General features: G+C 35.5%; 6 protein-coding genes across 6 annotated transcripts; 3 read left to right on the top strand and 3 right to left on the bottom strand.

The window, feature by feature from the left end:
• Positions 1 to 189: 189 nt before the first annotated feature.
• On the top strand, positions 190 to 5,223 carry stc (nuclear transcription factor, X-box binding stc). Its single transcript, XM_018546945.1, has 9 exons — positions 190 to 1,820; positions 1,932 to 2,105; positions 2,186 to 2,578; positions 2,752 to 3,033; positions 3,106 to 3,396; positions 3,461 to 3,924; positions 4,036 to 4,566; positions 4,639 to 4,745; positions 5,056 to 5,223. The coding sequence occupies exons 1-9, from the start codon at positions 572 to 574 to the stop codon at positions 5,156 to 5,158; spliced, it is 3,594 nt and encodes a 1,197-aa protein (XP_018402447.1). The 5' UTR covers positions 190 to 571; the 3' UTR covers positions 5,159 to 5,223.
• A 3,229-nt stretch (positions 5,224 to 8,452) lies between these two features.
• On the bottom strand, positions 8,453 to 12,753 carry LOC108779514 (uncharacterized). The gene is made up of 10 exons (XM_018546936.1): positions 12,629 to 12,753; positions 12,467 to 12,529; positions 11,893 to 12,103; positions 11,610 to 11,820; positions 11,272 to 11,536; positions 10,904 to 11,062; positions 10,227 to 10,826; positions 9,126 to 9,532; positions 8,832 to 9,039; positions 8,453 to 8,727 (listed from the first exon to the last, which is right to left on the bottom strand). The coding sequence occupies exons 2-10, from the start codon at positions 12,492 to 12,494 to the stop codon at positions 8,498 to 8,500; spliced, it is 2,319 nt and encodes a 772-aa protein (XP_018402438.1). The 5' UTR covers positions 12,495 to 12,529; positions 12,629 to 12,753; the 3' UTR covers positions 8,453 to 8,497.
• Positions 12,754 to 13,803: 1,050 nt separating this feature from the next.
• LOC108779517 (transmembrane protein 203) lies at positions 13,804 to 14,266 on the bottom strand. The gene has a single exon (XM_018546940.1). It carries the CDS (start codon positions 14,264 to 14,266, stop codon positions 13,853 to 13,855), a length of 414 nt encoding a protein of 137 aa, XP_018402442.1. The 3' UTR covers positions 13,804 to 13,852.
• A 95-nt stretch (positions 14,267 to 14,361) lies between these two features.
• Positions 14,362 to 15,135, bottom strand: Rpp20 (ribonuclease P protein subunit p20). Its single transcript, XM_018546939.1, has 3 exons — positions 14,890 to 15,135; positions 14,594 to 14,762; positions 14,362 to 14,526 (listed from the first exon to the last, which is right to left on the bottom strand). The coding sequence occupies exons 1-3, from the start codon at positions 15,055 to 15,057 to the stop codon at positions 14,411 to 14,413; spliced, it is 453 nt and encodes a 150-aa protein (XP_018402441.1). The 5' UTR covers positions 15,058 to 15,135; the 3' UTR covers positions 14,362 to 14,410.
• An 85-nt stretch (positions 15,136 to 15,220) lies between these two features.
• On the top strand, positions 15,221 to 17,152 carry CstF50 (cleavage stimulation factor subunit 1 Cst50). Its single transcript, XM_018546937.1, has 4 exons — positions 15,221 to 15,396; positions 15,585 to 16,488; positions 16,604 to 16,697; positions 16,814 to 17,152. Exons 1-4 carry the CDS (start codon positions 15,326 to 15,328, stop codon positions 17,056 to 17,058), a joined length of 1,314 nt encoding a protein of 437 aa, XP_018402439.1. The 5' UTR covers positions 15,221 to 15,325; the 3' UTR covers positions 17,059 to 17,152.
• An 866-nt stretch (positions 17,153 to 18,018) lies between these two features.
• On the top strand, positions 18,019 to 20,898 carry LOC108779548 (chromosomal protein D1). Its single transcript, XM_018546976.1, has 4 exons — positions 18,019 to 18,198; positions 19,273 to 19,380; positions 19,921 to 20,567; positions 20,729 to 20,898. Exons 1-3 carry the CDS (start codon positions 18,142 to 18,144, stop codon positions 20,533 to 20,535), a joined length of 780 nt encoding a protein of 259 aa, XP_018402478.1. The 5' UTR covers positions 18,019 to 18,141; the 3' UTR covers positions 20,536 to 20,567; positions 20,729 to 20,898.
• The last annotated feature ends 2,945 nt before the right edge of the window (positions 20,899 to 23,843 follow it).

Genomic DNA, 23,843 nt, shown 5'->3' with positions numbered 1-23,843 from the left:
TGAAGTGAATAATAAAATTTTACTTTGAATTTTTAGAGTATCTATTTTTTTTCTCATCTTTTCTATTATACACAAATCTAAATTTTTTAAAAATCTTATCGATAGAGTTAAGAAGATACATTTGTACTTGGATACGTAGTTCCGTTAATCGCAAGCTTCCATTAAGAGAGTGCTGTAATCGCTGCTAGACAGGAGAAGGTTTGCCAGAATTTCGCTCATAGCTATACTTGACTTTTTGCTGTACAGTGATTTGCAGTCTTTGATTTTTCATAGTGATCAATGGTGATTAACTTAAAATTTGCAAACGGTTGACAAGCAATAAAACACATGTCTTACCTTACGCGTAAAATATCTTTCAAATTTTTTTAGGTTAGGATAAGGTCGTTCTGGAAAGTACTTATTGAACGCGCGCGATCTAACGTAACATATTGGAATTCGCCGAAACAGTAATTTTTAATTTCCCCCCCCTTTTTGCGAGAAGGTTGTTCTTGGTAGATAAGAGACCCGTGTGCTTATCGCCATTCCTGACCCCGCGTATCGTGCAGTTTCGCATTACTGTGCAATTGCGGCGATGGCCACCTGGAACGGTTCATATCCGGAAGATCCAGGTTGCTTAGTGTACGCCGACCAGAATGCAACAGACACTACCGCAGGAAACTGGTCGTACTTCGTTGATAACAACACATACCTACAACGCAATGTATCTCAAATATCCGCGGGAAGTTACTATCCTAGAGCTAGGGGTGGTCACCAGGTCTATGAACAGAACGAACCAACAACGTCTTCTCACCAGGATGGCAGCCAGTATCCGTCGAATATGGTGTCTTTACAGAACAATGCCTATCAGAAACGTGTATTACCAGACACCTTGTCCGCAGATAATGCAGGAGCGTCGAACAGCTTCATCTCGACGTCGCACAACGCATCCTCCCGTGGCGGTTACAGAAGACCCAGGGGTAATCGGGTGGCCGGCAAGCATCCGCCACTGTCATCGTCGACGGGCGACGTCGTTCAGTCCACTGTAGTGAAGAACTCCAATTTACATCTTATAGCCAATGAATTTGTGCCGAATAATCAGGGCAGATTCCGAAAAGATAACAAATTCAAGAAGTACGATAACCCGAGTGGTTTCAATACCTTCGGGCAAGAATTCAGATCAAAGTCATCCCTGTCAGATAATAAAAGCGAAAGACATTACGACAACAGAAAAGATGCAAATTATAGACAGAGGAAGTCACAGGATATGCAGGCTCCATCGAGATCTAGCTACAGAGATATTCCTAGGACTTACAACACAAGAAACTATAATAAATTTCAGAATGGCAAGTATTACAATAGAAAGTATCAGTCAAATGTACCTTCTACTGAACAGAATGCTGCTAGAGAAGCTCGAACAACTATGACTAATGCCATTGATTCAGCTATGTCTAATAGTCAGGAAAATAAGTCTTTTGGTGAGGATATTCAAGAGGATGACTCGTTTTCGAGTACAAAAATCAATAGAAGCAAGGAAGAGGTTTTGACACAAGAAGATAACAATTCAGAAAACATGTCTTCAAGAAGTCAAGAAACATCACGAAGTGGTAGAGTTAAGCGATTTGCTAGTACATCCAATTATCATAGATATATTTCAAACGATATGCAATTTGAATCTGGTACCAGCCGTAAAACAACAGCAACGACAGCAAAGTATACACAAAGAAGAAACAATGAGATAAGTTATAAGGAGAAGAAACTAACAAATTGGAGAGATAAGTCAGAAAGTAATGAGACAGTGCATACATTTCAAGGAAAATATTTCAAGAAAAAAAATGATATTGGTATATTTAAACAATTTATCAAAGAGATCACATTATTATATAAAAAAAGAAATTCTATAATAAAGAAATTCTATAATGAAATAACTGTTACTTTTTGTATGTTCTTATTAGATGATGACTCGAGCCAGAGGGAAAGATTAACTGAGCAGTTGAACAAGGGAATATTGGAATGCCTGGTTTGTTATGAGCATATTAAGCAAAGCGATTACGTTTGGTCATGTAGCAATTGTTATCACGTATTGCATTTAAAATGTATCAAAAAATGGGCCAAGTCCTCTCAGAGCGGTAAGTAAACAGAACTTGCCATCATATATGCTAAATTATCGAATGTGCATTCTGATTTATCTATTTTTTTTCCTTTTTAGAGAATAATAGTTGGAAGTGTCCGGCTTGTCGAGATGTTAGTTTCCTCGTGCCTGAGGATTACTTCTGCTTCTGTGGAAAGATGAAGATGCCAGAGTGGAATCGCAGAGACATAGCACATTCATGTGGCGAGATTTGTGGCAGACATCTGTCCAAGAATAATTGTACGCACAAATGTATTTTGCTCTGTCATCCTGGCTCTTGTCCGCAATGTATAACAATGACAACCAAGTATTGCGGATGCGGGAAAACGTCGAAGATGCTTCTATGTAGCGCTCAACAACGGTTAATATGTGATTCAGTATGCGGCAAGGATTTGTCGTGTGGCAAACACACCTGTCAGAGAATATGTCATCAGGGAGAATGCGGGCCTTGCGACAAAACTATACAACAAAGTAATATTTTAATTTCTTTATTGATAACTAATATTAATTTTGAATTTAAGATAAATATATTTATACATATATTTATTTTAACATAAATATGTTGACAAATATTTTTTCAAATTGTAATAATTACAGTAGATAGCAACAGTATAATTATAATGGTTTTGTTTGATTTTGTTTAGTATGTTTCTGTAGTAAGAAAACTCAGGAGATACCCTGTCGAGTCAATGTCGCAGATACATTTTCCTGTGATAATACTTGTAATAAAATGTTAGACTGCAAGAAACATTATTGTCAGAAAGTCTGTCATCCAGGGTCCTGCAAACCCTGTTCTTTGACGCCTGAAAATGTTACTGTGTGTTGTTGTGGTCAAACACCATTAATAGAGAAGAGAGAGAGTTGTACGGATCCTGTGCCGACCTGCGATAAAATCTGTTCAAAGCGCTTGAAATGCGGCCAGCCTAGTAAGCATAATCGAGCTTCAGGTTTTATCATTACATAGACACATTAAATCAAATTTTTGTTCGTTTATGCAGGTAATCCGCACATCTGCAAGGCATTATGTCATGTAGGGGAATGTCCGGAATGTGACTTGAACACTGATGTCAAGTGTCGTTGCGGTAACATGGATCGCGAAATTGCTTGCAAAGACTTAATGAGCAAGGCCGATGATGCACGCTGCGAGAAACGCTGCAAGAAGAAAAGAACCTGTGGTAAACACAATTGCAATCAGTTGTGCTGCATCGACATCGAACACATCTGTCCGTTACCATGTTCAAAGACTTTGAGCTGTGGTCGGCATAAGTGCCAGGAAAGATGTCACATAGGTAAGTACATATCCACGATCAAAATTAGACAATATAAAGTGAACTTTTTTCTTTCCTCTGATAGGAAGATGTTCGCCTTGCTTGGAGAGCAGCTTTGAAGAATTGTATTGTGAATGCGGCGCCGAGGTGATTTATCCGCCGGTACCATGTGGTACGAGAAGACCCACTTGCAATCGACCATGTTCGCGCGAACACCTCTGCAACCACGAAGTATTGCACAACTGCCACAGCGAGCCCACATGTCCACCTTGCAGCGTCTTGACTCAGAGATGGTGCCATGGTAGACATGAACTCAGGAAGGCAGTGCCGTGCCATGTGAAAGAGATCTCGTGTGGTCTGCCGTGTAATAAACCATTGACGTGTGGACGGCATAAATGTATCACAATGTGCCATGCCGGACCCTGCGAGAGAGCCGGACAACAGTGCACTCAACCTTGCACTACAACGAGAGAACTCTGTGGCCATATTTGTGCTGCTCCATGCCACGAAGGCAGGTGTCCAGATATGCCTTGCAAAGAGACGGTCAAGGTAAGAACAATCTTTATCTTAAGCAATCATGTACCTGCGAAAGCCATTATCATCACTATGAAATTTCAACAAGTTTCGTATTCTGGGATTATATTTACGGTTACGTTGCAGGTTACATGCCAGTGTGGGCATAGAACTATGAGTCGTGCCTGTGCAGATAATGCACGAGAATATCAGAGGATAGCAAGCAACATTTTGGCTAGTAAGATGGCGGATATGCAACTTGGTCACTCTGTTGATTTGGAAGAAGTGTTTGGACAAGGTGCAAAAAAGCAGAATCAGTTAAAGACTTTGGAATGCAACGACGAGTGTAAGACAATAGAAAGAAACAGAAGACTCGCATTGGGATTGCAGATTGTCAATCCGGATTTAAGTGGCAAACTGATGCCTAGATATAGCGATTACATGAAACAGTGGGCTAAAAAAGATCCGTACTTCTGCCAAATGATTCATGACAAATTGACAGAGTTAGTACAGCTAGCGAAGACATCCAAACAGAAATCCCGGAGTTATTCGTTTGAAATTATGAACAGAGAAAAGCGTCATTTTGTGCACGAGACGTGCCAGCATTTTGGCTGTGAGAGTCAAGCGTATGATGAAGAGCCAAAGAGAAATGTTGTTGCTACTGCTGTAAAAGACAAGGTAAAATCTTATATGTCATCTTAGAACGATTAAAGCATATATTATCTTAGTAACGAATGTATCACATTGCAGTGTTGGTTACCAAGCTACAGTTTATTAGAAATGATACAAAGAGAGAAAGGACAAAGAAAGGTTCCAGGCCCGGTACTTAATACTTCGAAGGGAAATAACTCTACAAAGTAAGTAATATCTACACGGAAAGAATAATTTTACTAAATTACTTAAAAATTTAGCTAGATACAGATCTGAAAATAATTTTGTGACAACTAAATAATTATGTAGGACGCTCAAACTAATTGTTAAAACTTTTTGCAACATTAATCATGTTTCAATGTTCTACACAATAATTTTTACAATCTAATAAAATTATTTTCATATCTAGCTAAATTTTTAGATTCTTTAGCAAAATCGTTCTTTGCGCGTAATTATTAATAGTAAAATTAATAAATAAATCAACAAATTAATAATATATAATTAAATGCATTACAGGACTGTTTTTTCGTTACCTGTAAAACAGAATCAGCAATTGCTGCCATCGTCAACTCCTAAAACTGTTGACAAAGAAATAGATTATTTTGACTATCGAGATTAAATTATCAGTAACATATAAAAGACAACACAGGTTATATAATGTATATATCATAAACAGGGCTTAAAAAATGGGTACAACTGTAATTATATACATTTAATATTGTGATGTGTGAAATTTTCATGTGCTTGAACAGTTCGAACAGTATGAATTTTAGGATCAAACTTTAAGTTGTTCGGGTCGTTTGAGCTTAAAGATATTTGAATTGCTCTTGAATTTAATTTAGTTCCAAGGAACAAATTCATTTTCTGTTTGCAACAAATATTTTCGCTCAATTTTTTAAATGTAAAAATTATATATATATAATATATATATATAATTTTATATAAAATTATATATAATTTTATATATGTATATATATATATATTCGAGCAGTGAAGTATTCGAAACAAATAGAGTTCCATTTTAACTGTTCGAGTATTTCGATCGCACAATTTATTCGAACTTTTTGTCTTATTTTAATTAATATCATGATTTTGGAAATAAAAATGCAAGACGTGTATTAGATTATCAATTATCTCTCTCTCTCTCTCTCGTTTTTTATTTTTGTTTTTAACTATATAAATTGTAATTAAAACAAACTCATAAAATACTTATTAAACAAGAATATAATATAGCAATAACAATTTTTTATATGTTTTTATAAAAGATCTTGATAGGTTAATTATTATCTTGAAAATATCACTTTATTGTAATTTAGATTTATTTGCAATATACTTTGTTGAAATAGATATGAAGATGACATGTTTAGAGAAATGTAATAAAAAAAATAAACATTAATATACGTCTCTTGCTAAAAAAAAGATACTGTTTTTTCATTATTATTCAAAGACTGTAAAAAAAAATCGATTTTTAATATTTGAAAATGATTTTAAATGGCTTTCGCGATTGGTAAAATATAATCATATAGAATTTTGTTTATTCAAAATATACAGGTAAAGTGTGTCATAACTCCATTTTTCTTAATCTTTATTTCTACACAATTCTTTTTTTCAATCAATTGTTTACATAATTATTGATTATATTGATACCTCTTAAACAATATGGTAATCTTGAGACTAATATAATAAAGCAAATGATAGCCGTATACTACATTACTAACAAGACAATTTCTTATCACGGATAGAATATATAAGTATACAAAGTATCTAAAATTAACCGATGGAACAAATACTCTTATTCTAAATAAAATGATTTTTTGCTTGGTCAAAGCTATATATTGCTAAGAATAAAGTCAGTGCTGGATAAGTGCTATACGAAGTATAGACTATAGCTTTTATATTTTTGGGCGAGAGGTTTTGAAAATGTTTCCAAGATTTTCAGATATTTTTTTTATAATTCATTAATAACAGTTATAGCGATCAATCTTGATTGAATATGTATAATATTTATCATAACTCACAATTTCATTATACATACACATATTTAATGACCAAATAGTCATGTTGAGAAATTATTTTTAATTCAGATATAGAACAATAGAGAGCTTTTCTATTGAACAATAGAGAGCTTCTATTAAAAACTTTAGTAATACATCTTATATCTGTTATATAACTATTGAATCTGCGATATTACGATCTTTCATCAGTAAAAATATCAATTACATATATGTATATATCGTAATTTCAAGGTCCTTATCGATTTGATTAAAATGATAGTTGTTTATTATTGTACATCCAATTGTATATAAATATTTATCTATATCTATATATAGTTTTGTAGAAGAGTTTTTGTTAGGATAATAAGACTTTGTATCTCTTGTAAACATTTAAAATAGTTAACACGAGTATTTGGCACATGAAACATCAATGTTATATTTTAGATTACTACTTTTGTCATACTATATAAATTTCAAACAGATATTTACTCGCTGAGACCTTTTATGCTCTTGTAAGTATTACTACTAAATATCTCACTTGTTCTATATATATTTGCTTTTATAGAGAGGTAAATAGAGTTAGTACATAAATAGAAAGTCAACATTATTGAATATATATGTATATGCTTGTAATAAAGAGAAGTAAAAAAAGATACAAAAATACTAATACTAATATCGAATACAAATAAAATATCATCATGGTATACACAAGTACCATGTATAAGATATGATTTTAGCTGTAAATCTGTAAAAAATAAAAAAATATCACATTATAAATTAAAATTTATAGATAGGTGCATCAACATAATAAAATACTACCTATAATTATATAAGACATTGAAAGTACGATAAATTGTACATGATTGCAATAAAGCTATAATATAGCTGTTTTTATCATAAACTCACTTTTACAGTCTTTTATCTCACGGAATATAGTGTTATTTAAGCTTACATAAGCGTAAAATGGCCTCCTATTCTAAACACATAAATATGATATCACATGTAGGATCACAACACTGTTACAAATTCAACTTGCAAATAAGTCATTTATGTATTAATCATTGTTGTAATTTTGTTGAACATTTAGTAGTAGGGCACTTTGAGTCTGGGTTCGTACTTTTACTTCTAAGCATTGGTGCGGTTGACACACAGTAAAAATGCGTTATTTCACATATTATCGATAAACGTCACCTATTAATTTCACGTCTTTGTTTATATACAGTCCATTTTTCTTTTCTCTTTCCTTTTTTTGTTTTTTACTTCGAAAATATTCTTTCAAATTTTTTATATGTAAGTTAAAAAATGATATATATAGATATATTTGTTCAACAAAAAATATATATATGTATATGTATCTTTCAGAGAACATAGTAAAAATCATTAAATTAATTCATCAGGAAACTAATCTAATTTAAAAAATATATATCTGTGTGTGAGAATATGTGCATCGAATGAACACTTCGCATAAAAAGTGGTTTTTTTTAGAAATGCTACGTGACTATTGTATTATTAAATGTTATCTAAACATTTATTTCATGTTTAGAATGTTATACTCATCTATTGCTATATTTTCGTATATAGCAAATTTTTTGAGACTCCGTTTTTCTTTTTTTATTATGTAGTAATTACAAAAATGTCTTTGCATTGCATATATCTCTTTGACAGAAATTGTTACAATTCATACTAAAAACTACATACGAAAATAAGTTTTCAATCTTTATAATTTTTTTTTCAATTAAAAGTGAACTTTTAGTGAGCACACTTTAAGAAAAACAATGAACACATAAATTGTTGCAAATACTAGGAGTGATAAAATGTGTCTTTAAAACAATTACGGAATCATTACAAAAATTAATTTATCTAGAAAAAATAATATTAAGATCTGATAAAAAAATTAATAAAAATTTTCATTTGGCATCTTGATTTTTTTTGGATTATAATTACGCTTAAGTGGAACTATTGCTTCATATATAAGGATTATTACCTCGATTTATGCGCGGGGAATAATTAGGATAATTGCTCAGATACTGATGTCGTGGACTTACTGATGGCTGCTTAGTTATATTCGCCATAGCGCAACCCATCAGAAATTCAAATATCCTAGGTATCGTTTGATACAACAGCCACGGCCATGGAATGGGAAATTGCGTTGGTGCTGGTTCTGTACCGTATGGTACGGTTTCAGCAAAGAGTCCTAAAAACGAATTAATAGCATTATTTTATACATAAATATTATTTTATACGAGAATATTTTGTAATACATAAACTTGTTACTTATTATTATACTATTACAAATACCGTATGGTCCAAAAATACGAAAGGCATCCGTGACACATAGAAGAATCCCTAAAATCGCAGTAGCGCGTGTAACGTTTAATACTTTTTGCATCTGAGATTTCCTGGCAACTGCGGTATCCGCTTCCGGTATATGTAGCGGCGTATCAGATTTCGCACGATTCACATACGCGATGTGATTTAGTATCGAGTGAAGAGTAAAGTCCGTGCTCTGAAAATAGCTCCCCCCCCCCCCCAAAACCTATTTTAGATACATCTGCATTCTATGAGGATAATGGTATAGTAAGCATTACGTACCATAACTCTTGCTTCACTAGACGTATTTTCGGGAAGTAAGTTAGTCTCTGGCGTAATGTCTTCCGCATCTTCAATGTTCTTATCGTTCCACGATAAATTTTTTTTACGTACTTTTGGCTCTTCTTCTTTGCTCTTTGATTTTTCAGTCATCAGCGCTGCCTTTTCGCTGCAATCAGGATGATCTGAATCTGATTCAGATTTCTCCTGCACCTCCGTTTTAATAGGTACTATACTCTGAAAGTGTGTGGGACTTCTATCTAGAGTTCTGATACTGATATCACTGCTCCGGCGATTTATAATTAACGGTTTAATGTGAATGAATTCGGAGTTGCGTCGATAGGAACTCTCAGAATTTCTACGTGAGTCGGATCTAGGTGATATACCAATATCGGAATTGCGTCTTGAACCTGAAATATTGTTAAGCAATATAAAAACAAGATAAAATAAAAACAAAAATACAATTAAAAAAAGAATAGGACCTATTTTTATAGAATATTTTTAATTTACTTTTATATGAGCTAATATATACGAGGTCTGTCCCAAAAGTATCCGACCTACCTCCATTTTTCGGCGCTTGGCTTATTTTTCGTCATCCGGTTGGTGGCATCCTTCGAAGTAGTCCCCATTTGATTGAACAACACGCTCATATCGATGCTTCCACTTTCCAAAGCAGTCTTGAAAGTCAGTTATTGGAATCGCCTTTAGTGCATTCGTCGCATTGGTTTCAACAGTCTTCTTGTCGTCGAATCGGTGTCCTTTAAGCGGTGTCCTTTAACACAGTGTTGTACAGCTTCGCCAGCCTCCCGACGTAGCTCCCTGCGACTTTTGGCTATTTCCTCGATTGAAAATGCCGCTTAAAGGACATCGATTCGACGACAAGAAGACTGTTGAAACCAATGCGACGAATGCACTAAAGGCGATTCCAATAACTGACTTTCAAGACTGCTTTGGAAAGTGGAAGCATCGATATGAGCGTGTTGTTCAATCAAATGGGGACTACTTCGAAGGATGCCACCAACCGGATGACGAAAAATAAGCCAAGCGCCGAAAAATGGAGGTAGGTCGGATACTTTTGGGACAGACCTCGTATTTCTTTCTTACCTACGGGGCTAACATCCAGAACTTTGGGCAATTTAGGATGTTCGTCAGACGGCAACATTCTTCTGGGCGTTCTGTTACCAAAATCGCTATTCCTCCGCAGCTTGATTGCGAACTGTGAGCCACGATTCTTTTCGTGAGTAAAATCGGAGCATCGTCTTAGTTCCCTGGTGCTGCCTGTCGGCGAGATATTCTCTGAATATCGTCGTGGACTCTCAGGGGAGCGATTCCTTTCAAACTCCTCTCGCATTCTTGGCAACGGTCTGGGGCTACCTTCCGTTGTGCGTTTGCATTCTCCTGTATTCTCCTCATTTACAAATCTAACGCTACATTCCGAATTTCTGCGCGAAGATTTTGTGGATGTGTCGCTGCCTCGTCGACTGGCCATGGAGCTTCTACGACTCGGGCTGGACACGGTTATAATCGGCAGATTAACGGTTGATGGAGTAGGAGTGGGTGGTCTAACATAGACTTCCGGTACTGATGATTTTTGTTCCTGTGATGGTGATTGTACGGTGCATATAGGTATTGTAACATTTTGTATTTCCTTTTGCACTGGTCCTTCTATTTTGCACACCTTAGTGGTAATTGTGGCTAGCGATTCTGAAAACAGATCTCAATAAGGAATATGTATATTTCTGAATGATTTATGATAAAATAATATTTTTGTTGCGCATTACCTTCCGGAGGTGCTTCCTCTGCTTTTTTATTCGCATTTACTGGCTCGCTTTCCTCCGGGCCCTTCATTTTAGCTGGACCAAGTAAAGTAGGTACTAGCGCAGCAGCAACCGAAGTTGCCAGATTGCTATATGGTGCCAACATCGCGAGTTGCATGATACCTGAATCATAAGTAAATTTTTACGATACAATTTTGAAACAAACTCTGTATAAAATATGCACAAATAATAAAGAGGAACACGAGAAGGATAATCTTAATGTTCTTAAATAATGAATAAAAACATAATTATATAAAGAAAAATAACGGTAAGTATTTTAAAGAATAGAAATTACAAAAATTGATGCATAAATAAAAAAATCAGTAACCAACCTTTCTGATGTGCATTGGAATTGTCTCGTGTCAACATACTGCTTGGCATAGTCTGGAGCAAATGATCAATTTTATAAGCCGCGTGTAGGAAAGCGAAATACAAAAGAATGCTCCAGACAAGAAATGCCGCTTGAACCATGTATTTTGCCATGTAGCAATTGTGGGAAGATAAAACAATATCGCTGGCGATAACAAAGAAGAAATGTGCTGTTATAATGAGGCTGAGGCATGATTCCTTCTGTATCTTCTCTGGACCAAATTTTAACTGAAAGTGACCCATATGAAAAATGGTAATGCTTAACTATATATATAACTTATTTAATTTAAACGGTTAATACCTTTGTTAATTGCAAAAAAGCCAACTGTATCAGACAAAAGGCAGATGTAATGCATGGATATCCAATGTCCCATATAATTGAGCCAATGACTTTGGGCAGAATTTCTTTAAGATTATACGCATCTATGAACAAGGAAACAGCTCTTGATGCCCCGAGTAAACATAAGAATATATTAATCGTGGACATAAATGGCCTGGTTGATATAAGAGATCTAAAAGAAAAGCAGTTAAATAAAAACATAAAACTTTCACTGATATATATCAATGCAGGCGTAACAATGTACCTTAAATTTAGAATAGAGAAGAATGTGTAAAACCCTAGTACAAAGAAGAGGCATGCAAAGCTGTATGCATGTAACAGAAACGCCCATCTTATGTCTTGTTGTATCGCATTCCATGATGGTGCAGTGACCAGTGATTTGTTAAAGAGGAACGCAGAATTTGATGAATTTGACACACAATTCTGACCTGTGACTTGAGTTGTTGCGTTTATACCTAATGACAAAAACAAAATTAAATCTATATATATGTATGGATATATATGTATAGATATGTCTATATATATATATATATAAACACACATGACACACACATTATGACAAAACGTCATCCTATAAAGTTTACATAATACAAAACATGACAATATAATTTACATCGTATACTACATTATACTACATAAATTATAATATGTTTCAATTGATATAGCTTCCAATATGCTTCAATTCAACAGAGGAAACATGCTGTTAATATTTAGCGTATTATTATTTTAATATATCGGAACTTGATCGCGTTTTATATACAAAAATGGCACTTGCCGCCATCCTATGTGTATTAAAAGTTAAAGGTATAAAAACTAACCACCAGTCCAATTAGCCAGTTTATCCATAATCCCTTGATATATCCACAGCACATCACTGAATCCTGTAATTAAAAATCAGTCTTATGACAGACAATTAATGTGGCGTTTAATGTAGCACGTTCTGCGAACTTGTGAAATGTGGTAGCAGCAACAGGCTTTACCTATAGAATGACTTGATTCACGCACCCCTTCTCACTGAATACATCCACTGTCTCCCTTCAGTTAGGATTATTGATCTTAGCTGAAGAGGATTGGAGGGGGCACACATGCCCACATAAAGCACCTGGATTGCTGGTCAGTTGTTTATCTTTAGAGTTTAAATGGAGCAGTGTTAAATTTATCGGTCTATGTTATGTTATGATTCACAGGCTTGTTATTTTTATAAAAGGAAACTTCTGTCTTAGTTTCTATCGACATTCTCTAAGAAACGTAAATTCCAAGCGCTGCATGGTGGAATATTGGAACGTAGTGGTTAAAAATAGTTCGATAACGTATTAAATATTGAACTCTCATGAATAGTTCAAGTAAATCGTGCTCTGCAAAGTCATGACTTTAAAAGAATCGATTTCTAATATCAATTCTTTTTATTTAAAATAATTTTTTATAAATATAATTTTATTTAAAATAATTTTTATAAATAAATGTAATTTTTATATTAATTTTATATTTAAAATTTTATATAAATATAATTTTTTAGTTAATTAGTTAATATTCGATATTAATATACTGAATAAAATTAGAATATATAAGATGTAAATAAATTGAATTAAATAATTTTTTTCACGGATAGTAAATACTTACTTATAATTTCCAAATATTCTAAATAATTTTCATTTCTCTTTCATTAATTATCATAAATAACAAAATCCTGCAAATAATTTAAAAAATTAAGTGATAGAGAACTTGAGATTATCCATTATAATATAAAACAATTTAAATATATAAAACATTTTCTCATTTTAGAAAAAATAAATATTTGTTATCTTTAGTCACAAATTAATCCTGCTTATTATAAAACAACAATTTGTATCAACAAGTTTACATAATAATTTAAACATTAACAAAATATTAATTCAAAAAAATATATAATTTGTCAATATATTACTTTATCATTTTAATTAACATTTTTGTATCATAAATCATTATTCTTTTAAAAGAATATTTATTAAATTTGTACTACACATAACGTATTCTTACTCAGGAACAGCATAATACTAAATAGCAGGATAAAAATACAAATTTTTACAAAAAGATAAAATCCCTTAAATAATTTAATCTACATAAATTTGACAAAATATAGTATATACAAGTGTATTATATAATACATAACGTTCTCACAGATGATGACTCTGGAAGTAGTATACAGAAAGGTTCTTCTGCTTTTCCTAATGTAATTGACAAGCTCTAACAGCAATCAATTGCAGAAGAATGAATACAGGACTCAAAACTTCAGAATACTCCAATGTGCTTTGTCCAGAGAGTTTTTTACACAGAAGATACTTAAACACAAAGATTAATAATAATGATATTTGACTCCATAGTGCTCGCAAGATGCCTGCTCTAATCATTCCTTCCATATACATTCTTATAAAAATTATAGCGCAAAAATATGTATTTAAACCATCGGCTATAAAGAGCGGCGAAAATACTTCCCACCATCCTGACGGTCCCAAGAAGCAATTTTCATCTAATTTCAAAGCTAGCAATACAGTGAAGAACATTAAGGCGATTAAATTGATCCATATCTCAAAGATTGTTAAACCTAACCAGTGAACTAGTTCGTTTAAAGAGAAGATCATTGTAAAAAATTATATAATTCTACATCAACTATATAATAATAATAATTCCATTCACTCTATCATACATACTCTATCATTTACTCTATCTACACTTCTCTAATACTTAAACATATTGTTTTATAAAGTTTCAATATCAATTTGTTCCTATTTAGATCTTAACACAGCCACTGGAACTCTCCTAATAACGCGTATATGTATAGAAGAGTTTTGCCTATTGTTTATCTCGTTGTCCACATCATCGTTTAACGCTTCTAGATCATCTGTAATTAATAAGGCATCATTAAACTTTGTTTTAGTTCGATTATGTATACAGAAAAATGTATATACCTATTAAAGTAACAGTAGAGGTTTTAACATCAAGATCTAAAGTGTCATGATGAATTTCTTTCAATCGTAGAGCCAAGCTGACTGCTTTGCACACAGCAGCACCAAGTCCATGGATGACCAGCTCAGAGGCACCTTTATCGAGCAGTTTCTCACATTTGTACAATTGTCCCTTCAAAATATTTACAAACATCTGAGAAAGCGCAACGATATAGTTTCGAAACAAATGCGCGTTTGTTTCAAATCTACAGCGAAGAAGTTGCAACGATTGGAAGGTTATGATTTCATACACGAGGTACCTTGAAAGGGGTCTTGTTGTTCACGTAGACATCTTTGTCACTTGTAGCAAACTTAAAGGCCTGCCGCTTTCGTAGAGCGTGCTCGTTCAACGACAACTTTTTACGGCATTCACTCTTTTGTTCGGAGACGGTCTTATTTAATCCCTGATTGCTATCAACCTCAGCCATTCTGGAGTTTTTTTGTAAATCTGTGTCACGTGGAACTCTCACTCAACGACGCGCACCACCGATTGGTCACGACTGTCCGAAGCACCAATCAAACGTAAGCGATGCTGAAGCATGAGTATAAATGTGTTGGGTGACAACAACGCGACATAACCTGCAAAAAAGACCGGGGTCATCGATTAATAGGCAGTTTAAAATATTTTTTTAGACAGTTCTAATTAAACTCGTCAACATTCAGTCACCTTCAGGAAACACCGCAGGTCAGAGCGCAATGAAGGAACCCGAGGCAGACCCAAAGAACATCATAAAGAGTAGAGAACTGCTCTATAGATTGATGATCAGGTTGTTTATAATCGTCTCTTTTGCACGCTTTCCTCTGAATTCCGCTTCTTCTGTTAATATCCTCGTATAAAGCGCGATTCTTGTCTAAACATACAATGGCAAGTGTAATTTACAATTGTAGCTTTATCAGCAAGATAACAAAAGTGGGACATGTGCAATGAATTATCAAGTTATGTTGAATATTTCAGTCAGCTGTTCTATGATGGTCATCAGACTCTAGCTGTGCAGTTATCCAATATGATACAGGCAGATCCACCATGTCCACCTTCAGATCGACTACTTCATTTGATGTTGATTGGTTCTGTTCACGAACCAGATCGTACCAAGAAGGATAACAGCACTAACTTATCCTCATTTGCATCGAGTTTTGACAACACCTTAGGTCCTGGATTAGACCTGGAATTTGAAACAGAAACTCAGACTCAAGCTCCAGAACCGGCACAATATGAAACAGCATATGTCACGTCTCACAAAGGAAACTGCAGGGCTGGAGCTTTCTCAGCAGATGGTCAGCTGATAGCTACTGGTTCTGTAGATGCCTCGATCAAGATTTTAGATGTTGACAGAATGCTGGCCAAGTCTGCACCAGAAGAGATTGCACCTGGAGATCAAACTGGTGGTCATCCGGTTATAAGAACTTTATACGATCACTTGGAAGAAGTAACATGTTTGGAGTTTCATCCTAGGGAGCCCATACTTGTATCTGGCAGCCGTGACTTTTGTGTGAAGTTGTTTGATTTTAGTAAAGCCAGCGTTAAGAAGGCTTTTAGGACCATCACGGATGCAGATCAAATTCGATGTCTGTCTTTTCATCCAACTGGAGATTTTCTTATAGTCGGGACCAATCATCCAATAGTTAGATTGTATGATGTAAATACTGCACAATGTTTTGTGTGTAGCATACCAAATCATCAGCATACAGCTGGAGTAACGAGCATCAAGTATTCGCCAGATGCAAAGACTTATGCATCGGCAGGAAAAGATGGAAGTATCAAACTTTGGGATGGAGTGTCAAATCGATGTGTGAACACTTTTGCGAAAGCACACGATGGTTATGAAGTTTGTTCAGTGATGTTCACGAGAAATGGCAAGGTAGTAATTTTGGCAGTAACATTGCACAAGATTTATACATGTAAATTGCTGGTGGCAATCTTGTGCTTTATTCCCATTTAATTAATATTGATAATCATATAATTTTGGGTTTCAGTATTTATTATCTTCAGGAAAGGATTCCTTGATAAAGTTATGGGAATTATCTACCAGCAGATGTCTAATAGCATATACGGGTGCTGGAACTACAGGTAAACAACTATAAATGCGTTTAAGACATACTTGGAATACGTTTAGTGTAGTATGCCTTGTTAATATTATGATGATACAATCATGAATATACGACTGACTACATCGTTTTTCACAGGTAAACAGGAACACAAGGCACAGGCGATCTTTAATCATACCGAGGACTACGTGATGTTCCCTGACGAAGCCACTACCTCATTGTGTGCATGGAATTCTCGTAACGCATCAAGAAAACAGTTGCTGTCATTGGGTCATAACGGTCCTGTGAGGATGATCGTGCATTCACCAACCGCGCCTGCATTTTTAACATGCAGCGACGATTTCAGGGCAAGATTCTGGTTCAGAAGAATGCCAACACATTAACACGATTTACTGTTAAAATTAGTTAAAAAAACGCTGCGGAACTTTTTCTAATAACTTCTCTTTTACAGAGTACGTGGAGATAATGACATTTAAGATCGGATATATCAATATATTTACGAGAAAAAAAAAACGAAAAATAGGTATTGCGTATTTATACAACTTTCTATTTTATTTAGATCTTAAGCAACAAATTTCATTTTATTTATGTTAAAATGTATAATATATACAATTCTTAGAAACTCTTAGTAATTTCAACATTTACATTTCATATAATGCGTAAACAAACAAAAATTACATCTTTATTTCAAAGCGCAGCATATAAGTAATTAAAAAATCGTATATGATTATCTGTTATAAATCGAAAGAGAGAAAAACTAAGATAAAACGACATATGAATATATATTACGATATATAGAACGAATTTTGGAGCAGGTAAGTAAATGTAAGTACGCGTGCGCGATGTTAATTACAATACAATTTAACATTACATACAATATACGATTTAACACTTGTGAAAATTATTTTCAAAATTGATGGCGAGGGTCTTTATTCAAATTATCCCGATTTTAAATTCTACACCGGTATTCTACGCTATACTTTTAATCATTCTGAAAGAACATTGGTCGTACATTACAACGTAACAACAAACGGATATGATTTTACGAATTTAAAATATTAAAATAAAAAAAAGATAGAGAGTCATATTCAATATTCGATTTTGTCTTTTATCGTGTGTACACGGTATCGCAAGTTATGTAGAGCATTACTACTGACGTAAACGTGCTTCGTCCTTTTACAATAATAAAAAAAAAAGGAAAAAAATCGACGAGCGTGCAACGCAGAATACCGTCAGCGAGAATCTCAGCATCGGGGGATCGTGTGTGCGTCGCTACGCGAGTAGTTGATCGCGACGGCGCGGGACGGCGCGCCGAACTCCCGCTCTGAGGTTTGACGAGGTGTCACGTGACCCACGCTAACCGCCATCTTTCCTTATCGTATAAACAGTGCGACCGGGCGCAGCGCGAATTCTGGTCGTGGAATTGTGGATTTCCCAGTGTTTTTGAGTGATTCACACGTGAAGAGATGTCTGACGCAAAGACGGAGACCAAGAGCGACAACAACGTCGAGGATGCGTCCAAGGTAAGCGGGCCGGCGGGTACGTCAGAAACACCTTCGTCAAGCCGAGTTTTCATGCCGTGAGCGGCGTGTGCGAGACGGCAGAGTGCTCCCCTCCCCCGCGAGTACCGCGGTCGCGAGGACGCGTTCTTCCGCGCGTACTCCCGGGGCCCCCGGACGACGGTCAGGCCCGCGAGGACGCAGTGGCGCGTCGTTACGACGCGACCGCGCCATGTGGTGCGTCGGACCAACGAGCGCCGCGCGCCTCCAACGGACCGACCGGCCGCCCGCCCTCCCATCCTGCCTGCTTTTCTTCCTTCCATCCGGCAAAATTTTTCGTAGTTGCGCCGTACGTATGTACGCACGTTATCTCCCATCGTCAGCAAAGATGGTGGATATTCTTTTTATCGCGCGAACTCTTGCGACCGGAGAGGATCGCCCGCTCCACCGCTCTAATCTCTCTCTCTCTCTCTCTCTGTCCCTCTCCTCTCTTTCGCTCCTGTTCGTTCGCATGCCGTACAGCTCGGCGCCGCGCAAAAAGGCGGGAAATCGGTCGCAAGTCGCAACGTCGCGCCAGGAACTTGGGCAACGCGATGGCCGTCATCAGCGGGGACGCCGCGTCCACGTCCGCGAGACGCCACCGCCGTTGACGACCGGCCGGGAATCGCGCGCGCGCGCGCGCGCGCTCGCGGTGTAGAGTAGACGTTGGAGACGATACGGATGGGCGCACGGTAAAATGGCGGGAAACTTGAACACGACGTTAGGATCTCGGTGATGGTTCAATGGTCCTCGATAATCTTATCATGTCGTACGTCGTAATTATCATGTCATGTCGCGTGGTGTCGCGCGCCCGTCGCCCGCGCCTTCTCCGCAACTCTCTTTCTCGAACGATCTCAAGACGTCAAGGAGCGCGCGCTGCGTAAGCGTGATACACATATGTGTACATACGTTTCTCGCGAGGAAATATGAATATGTATGTACACACGTACAGTAACACATGCGCAGATGCTGCGCGCGAGCGCATGACTGTACGTGTGCGCGATAGAATGCATTCGTGATACGCGAGAGAGCGAATACATAGGAAGCTTGATTTTGCAGGAACAATCAACGGAGGAGAAACCGACTCCGACGAAAAACAAACGAAGCGGCACCAAGAGACTCTCCACTCTCGAAAGGACCGCTCAAGAGGGCGAGGCAATCTTAAAGGTGCGTCTCCCGACGGCTTGTGTGATTATCTAAAACAGGGGAAAACTTTTCACATCAGATCGAATCGACTTATCATACGTCCCAAAAATCTTCTCCGAGGTCTCGCTGGTCAAGGTCCTCGCCTCTGTCTCCCCTCCCATCCCCTCGCTCTCGGTTATTTCCCTCCGTTTTAGCCTTCTCCGTCGTCAACTTCGCCTGCTGCATACGTGAGCGTTATACGACGTCAGGAGTGGGGGACGTTGATTGGCCGGGGTGGGGACTGCAAGGAGGGAAATAAGCGCCCTCGGCGAGGCACGAGGAACCAATCGTTGCGTAGGCGCCAATTACAAATTGCTATCTATTGATGTTAGGAATGAACAAACATTAGTTTTAATTTTAATTTGAGCTGCGATAAAGATAGAATACTGTATCTTGCGATTTACGACTTAAATAAAACTGTGTTCTTTTCAAGGCAAAACCATTATTGATGTATCTTGAATTTTATTTATGTTTACTGTAGATACACTTGGCCGTTCGTTTTGAAATACTTGTTATTTACAGGGCATGAACAAATCGGCAGTCGGTGAAGTAGAAGGCAGGAGACGCACTCGCAGTTCAGCCAGAGGCCTAACTTCAACAACGCCAGTGCCATCGCCACCTAAAAAAGAAAAGAGGGAAACATCGACGCGGGGTGGTGGTGGTGGTGGTGGTGGTCGCGGACGTGGACGTCCTAAGAGGCAAGAAAAGAACAATGAGAACAACACAGACGATGAAACTTCCAACAACAAAAGCGAAAAACACATGGAAGAGGAGTCTACAAAGATGGAAGTAGTTGAGGAGAAAGAAGAAAAGGAGGAAAGTAAGACGATACAGAACGAAGACAAAAATGCGGAGGGTGCGGACAGTAAAGACAGTAAAGACAGTAAAGATAGTAAAGATGTTGAGAAAGTGACGGATGCCAATTCCAAGGATGAAAAAGTGACGGAGGAGTCGGAGAATGTGGTGGATGAAGCTAAAAGCACCGCTCCCAGTGAAGAAAAGAAGCAGGAGGAAATAAAGGACAGCTCAGATTCGAGTCAAGATGCAACGGACACAGCAGCGGAAGCGCCACCTTTATCATCATCAGAGTCCCAAAATCCCTCCAACACTGTTACTACTGAGGAAAATAAGGAATAACCTCCCTTCGCCTGTTTTACCACTACTTTTATGTAAGTATCTCACGTTTTTCTTTGAAATTATGGAGTCTTTCTTTTAAAATATACAATACGTAAATATAATGTAGTGTTATACTTTAAATTACATGAAATTATGCTTAACGTGTAATAAGTAGTCTGTGAATGATATTAACACGAGATTTATTTTACTATAGGAGGTACCAAGGCGGCGCACATATTGGGGTCACACAAATCCAGTCCCCCCTCGTCTATTTTAACTAATTAACACCTTCTTGTCGATCGTTGTTTCAACCAGCGCAAACTTCCTTGTTAGGATTCTATTTTTATTTTATCATTCTTTATAGATAATGCAACTTTCCGGAAAAACAACAAAAATGTAGAATTTGCTAGTACGAATTAGCGTTAAGAGATTGACTCATTTTCTTTCTCTGCCTATGTTATATACTATATTATTATATATTATATATCATTATATATTATATAATAATATTATTATTATTATTATATATTATATTATTATATATTCGTAGAAAAATATTGTAATCTGGAATATTCTGGAAAATTATAATCTAGGAAGAGATAATTAAATCGTTAATCTAGCGTTAATTCAAATTGTCGATGTAGTTTAATCTTGACTGTTATTATGCATCCATTTAAATAGTTTTTATGTCTTTTGAATCTTCATGTTCTCTTCCACATTATTACTAGTGCTACCTTTGAAACTCAAACTCTGTAAGGCTAATTTAGCCAGAATAATTTTTATTTAGCTTTAATAAACAACGTTTTTTGTGGTGTTTTGTGTAGCATGTATATTATATATTTATAATTTTATTCTGTTTTTATATCGAGTAATATAAAAATCTTGTCTTTGCGCTGGTTAATTACCGATAAGCAACGCAAGGTGTAGAGCATACGTTGTTCATGTACAATGATAATATTATTGTAAAATATATTTAATATGGACTTATATAGAGAGTTGTTTTCAAATCAGAGCTGACATCCGGGTCCTACAGTATAATGCCTACGATTCAGATCTGATGTGGAAGTAGCTAAAGATTAATTCGTACATAGCAAATTACTGTAATACCTTTATCGTATATAAATAGTGACTGAATGAAGTGGAATATATGAGAACTATGATGAAATGATTTCTCTTTTTCATGAATTAAACGGAAATAAAATTTCTGAGAAACGCGCGTTTAGCGTTATCTATGTTTTCCTCCCTCGTATAAGCATCTACTAATAAATTTTAATTGACTTTCTAATTTTTAACTTTTATCGATAGACGGACTAACATTTCAGCAGATCACGTGTTATTTTCTTTTATAATAAATAATCGAAAGAAAGATTGTTGATTTTAGAATTAAAATTTCTCACTGTTATCTCGTTCTCTTGAAATCATGACTTTTTATTGCGAGATCTTTCAGAGCATCCCTGTTTTTATTGGTCCAATATTAAATATGTTAATATTATTGTGTATTTGAACTGTGTAGCAAACTTTTGTACAGATAGATTATACAATTGATGCACTTATATTTAAAGGAAATCGCACACATCCGAGACACCAATAATACGCGAGTCTAATACATATATACAGTATGTAAAGTGTGTGCAATGAAGAAAGGGATTCTCGTAGAAATGCGGGGATCTTGCAATGAAAATTAATTAACAGTATATATTACGCGATGAAACTCGAAGGATTTTATTGGCCTTTAATGCCAAATAGGTCTTTGCCTATATATCAAATATAACAAGCACGAGAGTATAAATATTTCCTTGTAAGTTGCACTTCCGAAGGATTTATCGAAACTGTACGTTACGAAGGGACAGATCTTTATCATTCCATTTTTTTTTTCTTTCGTCAGATCAATGATGTGTCCACCTGAGATTTTCGATTGTAAATAGTGAAGATCAAGTGTAATATACGTGTAAATAGTTTAACATTAAGCTTCGTGTATCACACTGGACCTTTTCTTGATTACCTTGTGAAATCTCAGTTCTTATAGAGTGCCTCTAGCGTTAGCACGTTGTATAATATACGAGCGTAGAATTCCGGCGATTAAAATCAAAACCAAGCCCTGTAATAGCGAGTTTACTACCGCTTTGAAGATGTACCGTAGAGATAATTTTTTTCGTATGTATCTTTATGAGGGAAAATATTGTACGGTTCGATATTAGAATTTCTATAAATATATGCATATATAAGAATATCCAGTTTCGTTGACGATCAATCACTGAATCACGTTTGTCCATACCAAACTTTTTTGTTTTAATATTTTATGATGGGTAATTTAAAAATGTATAGTGTATACCACACCGTTTATATTATATACATCACTAAATGTATCACATATCAGTGATATATGTAATAGGTACATGGATTTTATAAATTTTACCGTTTTTGTTCCAGTGAATATTAATTAGTGTAACAATTGCGCTTTGAAAAAGCCTCAATAATCTAGCTTTCTTTGATCACATAACATTCCGAAGATTGCGTGATATTCTCGAAATTCTCTTAGAAAGTTCAAATAATACTTCAACGTGCTTGCGTTTACATATGTAGCATCATATCGATTTATTCATCACACATCAGTCATAATCATGAAGACATGTTAATTCTTTGTATAATTCAAACATGATTTGTTTAGTAATATTCGGTTATGATAATTTGAATCTAATCCTAAGCCTTCAAAAAATGTTTTTAAGTTTTGATCTATTTAAAATGCGAGCAAAACCAAAAAGATATGTATGTGTGTGTGTATATATATATATATATATGTGTACACACATACATATAAATTATAGGTATGGTGCAACCAAACACATTTACCCAATCTGAAATTGAGAACGCAACAAATAAAATAGATTTGATTGATCTTTCTGCATTATTTATTTGAAAAAGATTTAGCAAAAATTGTATAAAGGTTAATATTAAGTAAAAATTGTATAAATGTTGAAGAACTTTAGTAAACTTAATATTATTAATGAATTACAAGATCTTAACTTACACTATATATATATATATATGTATTGATTCTTAAATATTCTAAATACGTGGATTAAGCCTAGGTACTTTTTATGAAATAATTAAGTTTGTCGTGTGTGTTTTGTGTGTGAAAATGAACGAGGCTTGATACAATAATCCTAATAGGATAAATATCCAATTCACTCCATTGAAGATAATATTCATTTTATTTACGATATTTGTCGATATTTAAGAAATATGAATTATAATTAATAATAACGATATATATATTGTATTTTCTAATGATTCAAAATACCGATAAACATCGCTTTCTAACCAAATAT

The sequence above is a fragment of the Cyphomyrmex costatus genome, unplaced genomic scaffold, assembly GCF_001594065.2.
Source record: "Cyphomyrmex costatus isolate MS0001 unplaced genomic scaffold, Ccosl1.0 scaffold60, whole genome shotgun sequence".
NCBI classification, from domain to species: domain Eukaryota; kingdom Metazoa; phylum Arthropoda; class Insecta; order Hymenoptera; family Formicidae; genus Cyphomyrmex; species Cyphomyrmex costatus.
The sequence above is the reverse complement of the archived record's forward strand: the minus strand, read 5'-3'. Positions and strand labels throughout refer to the sequence as shown.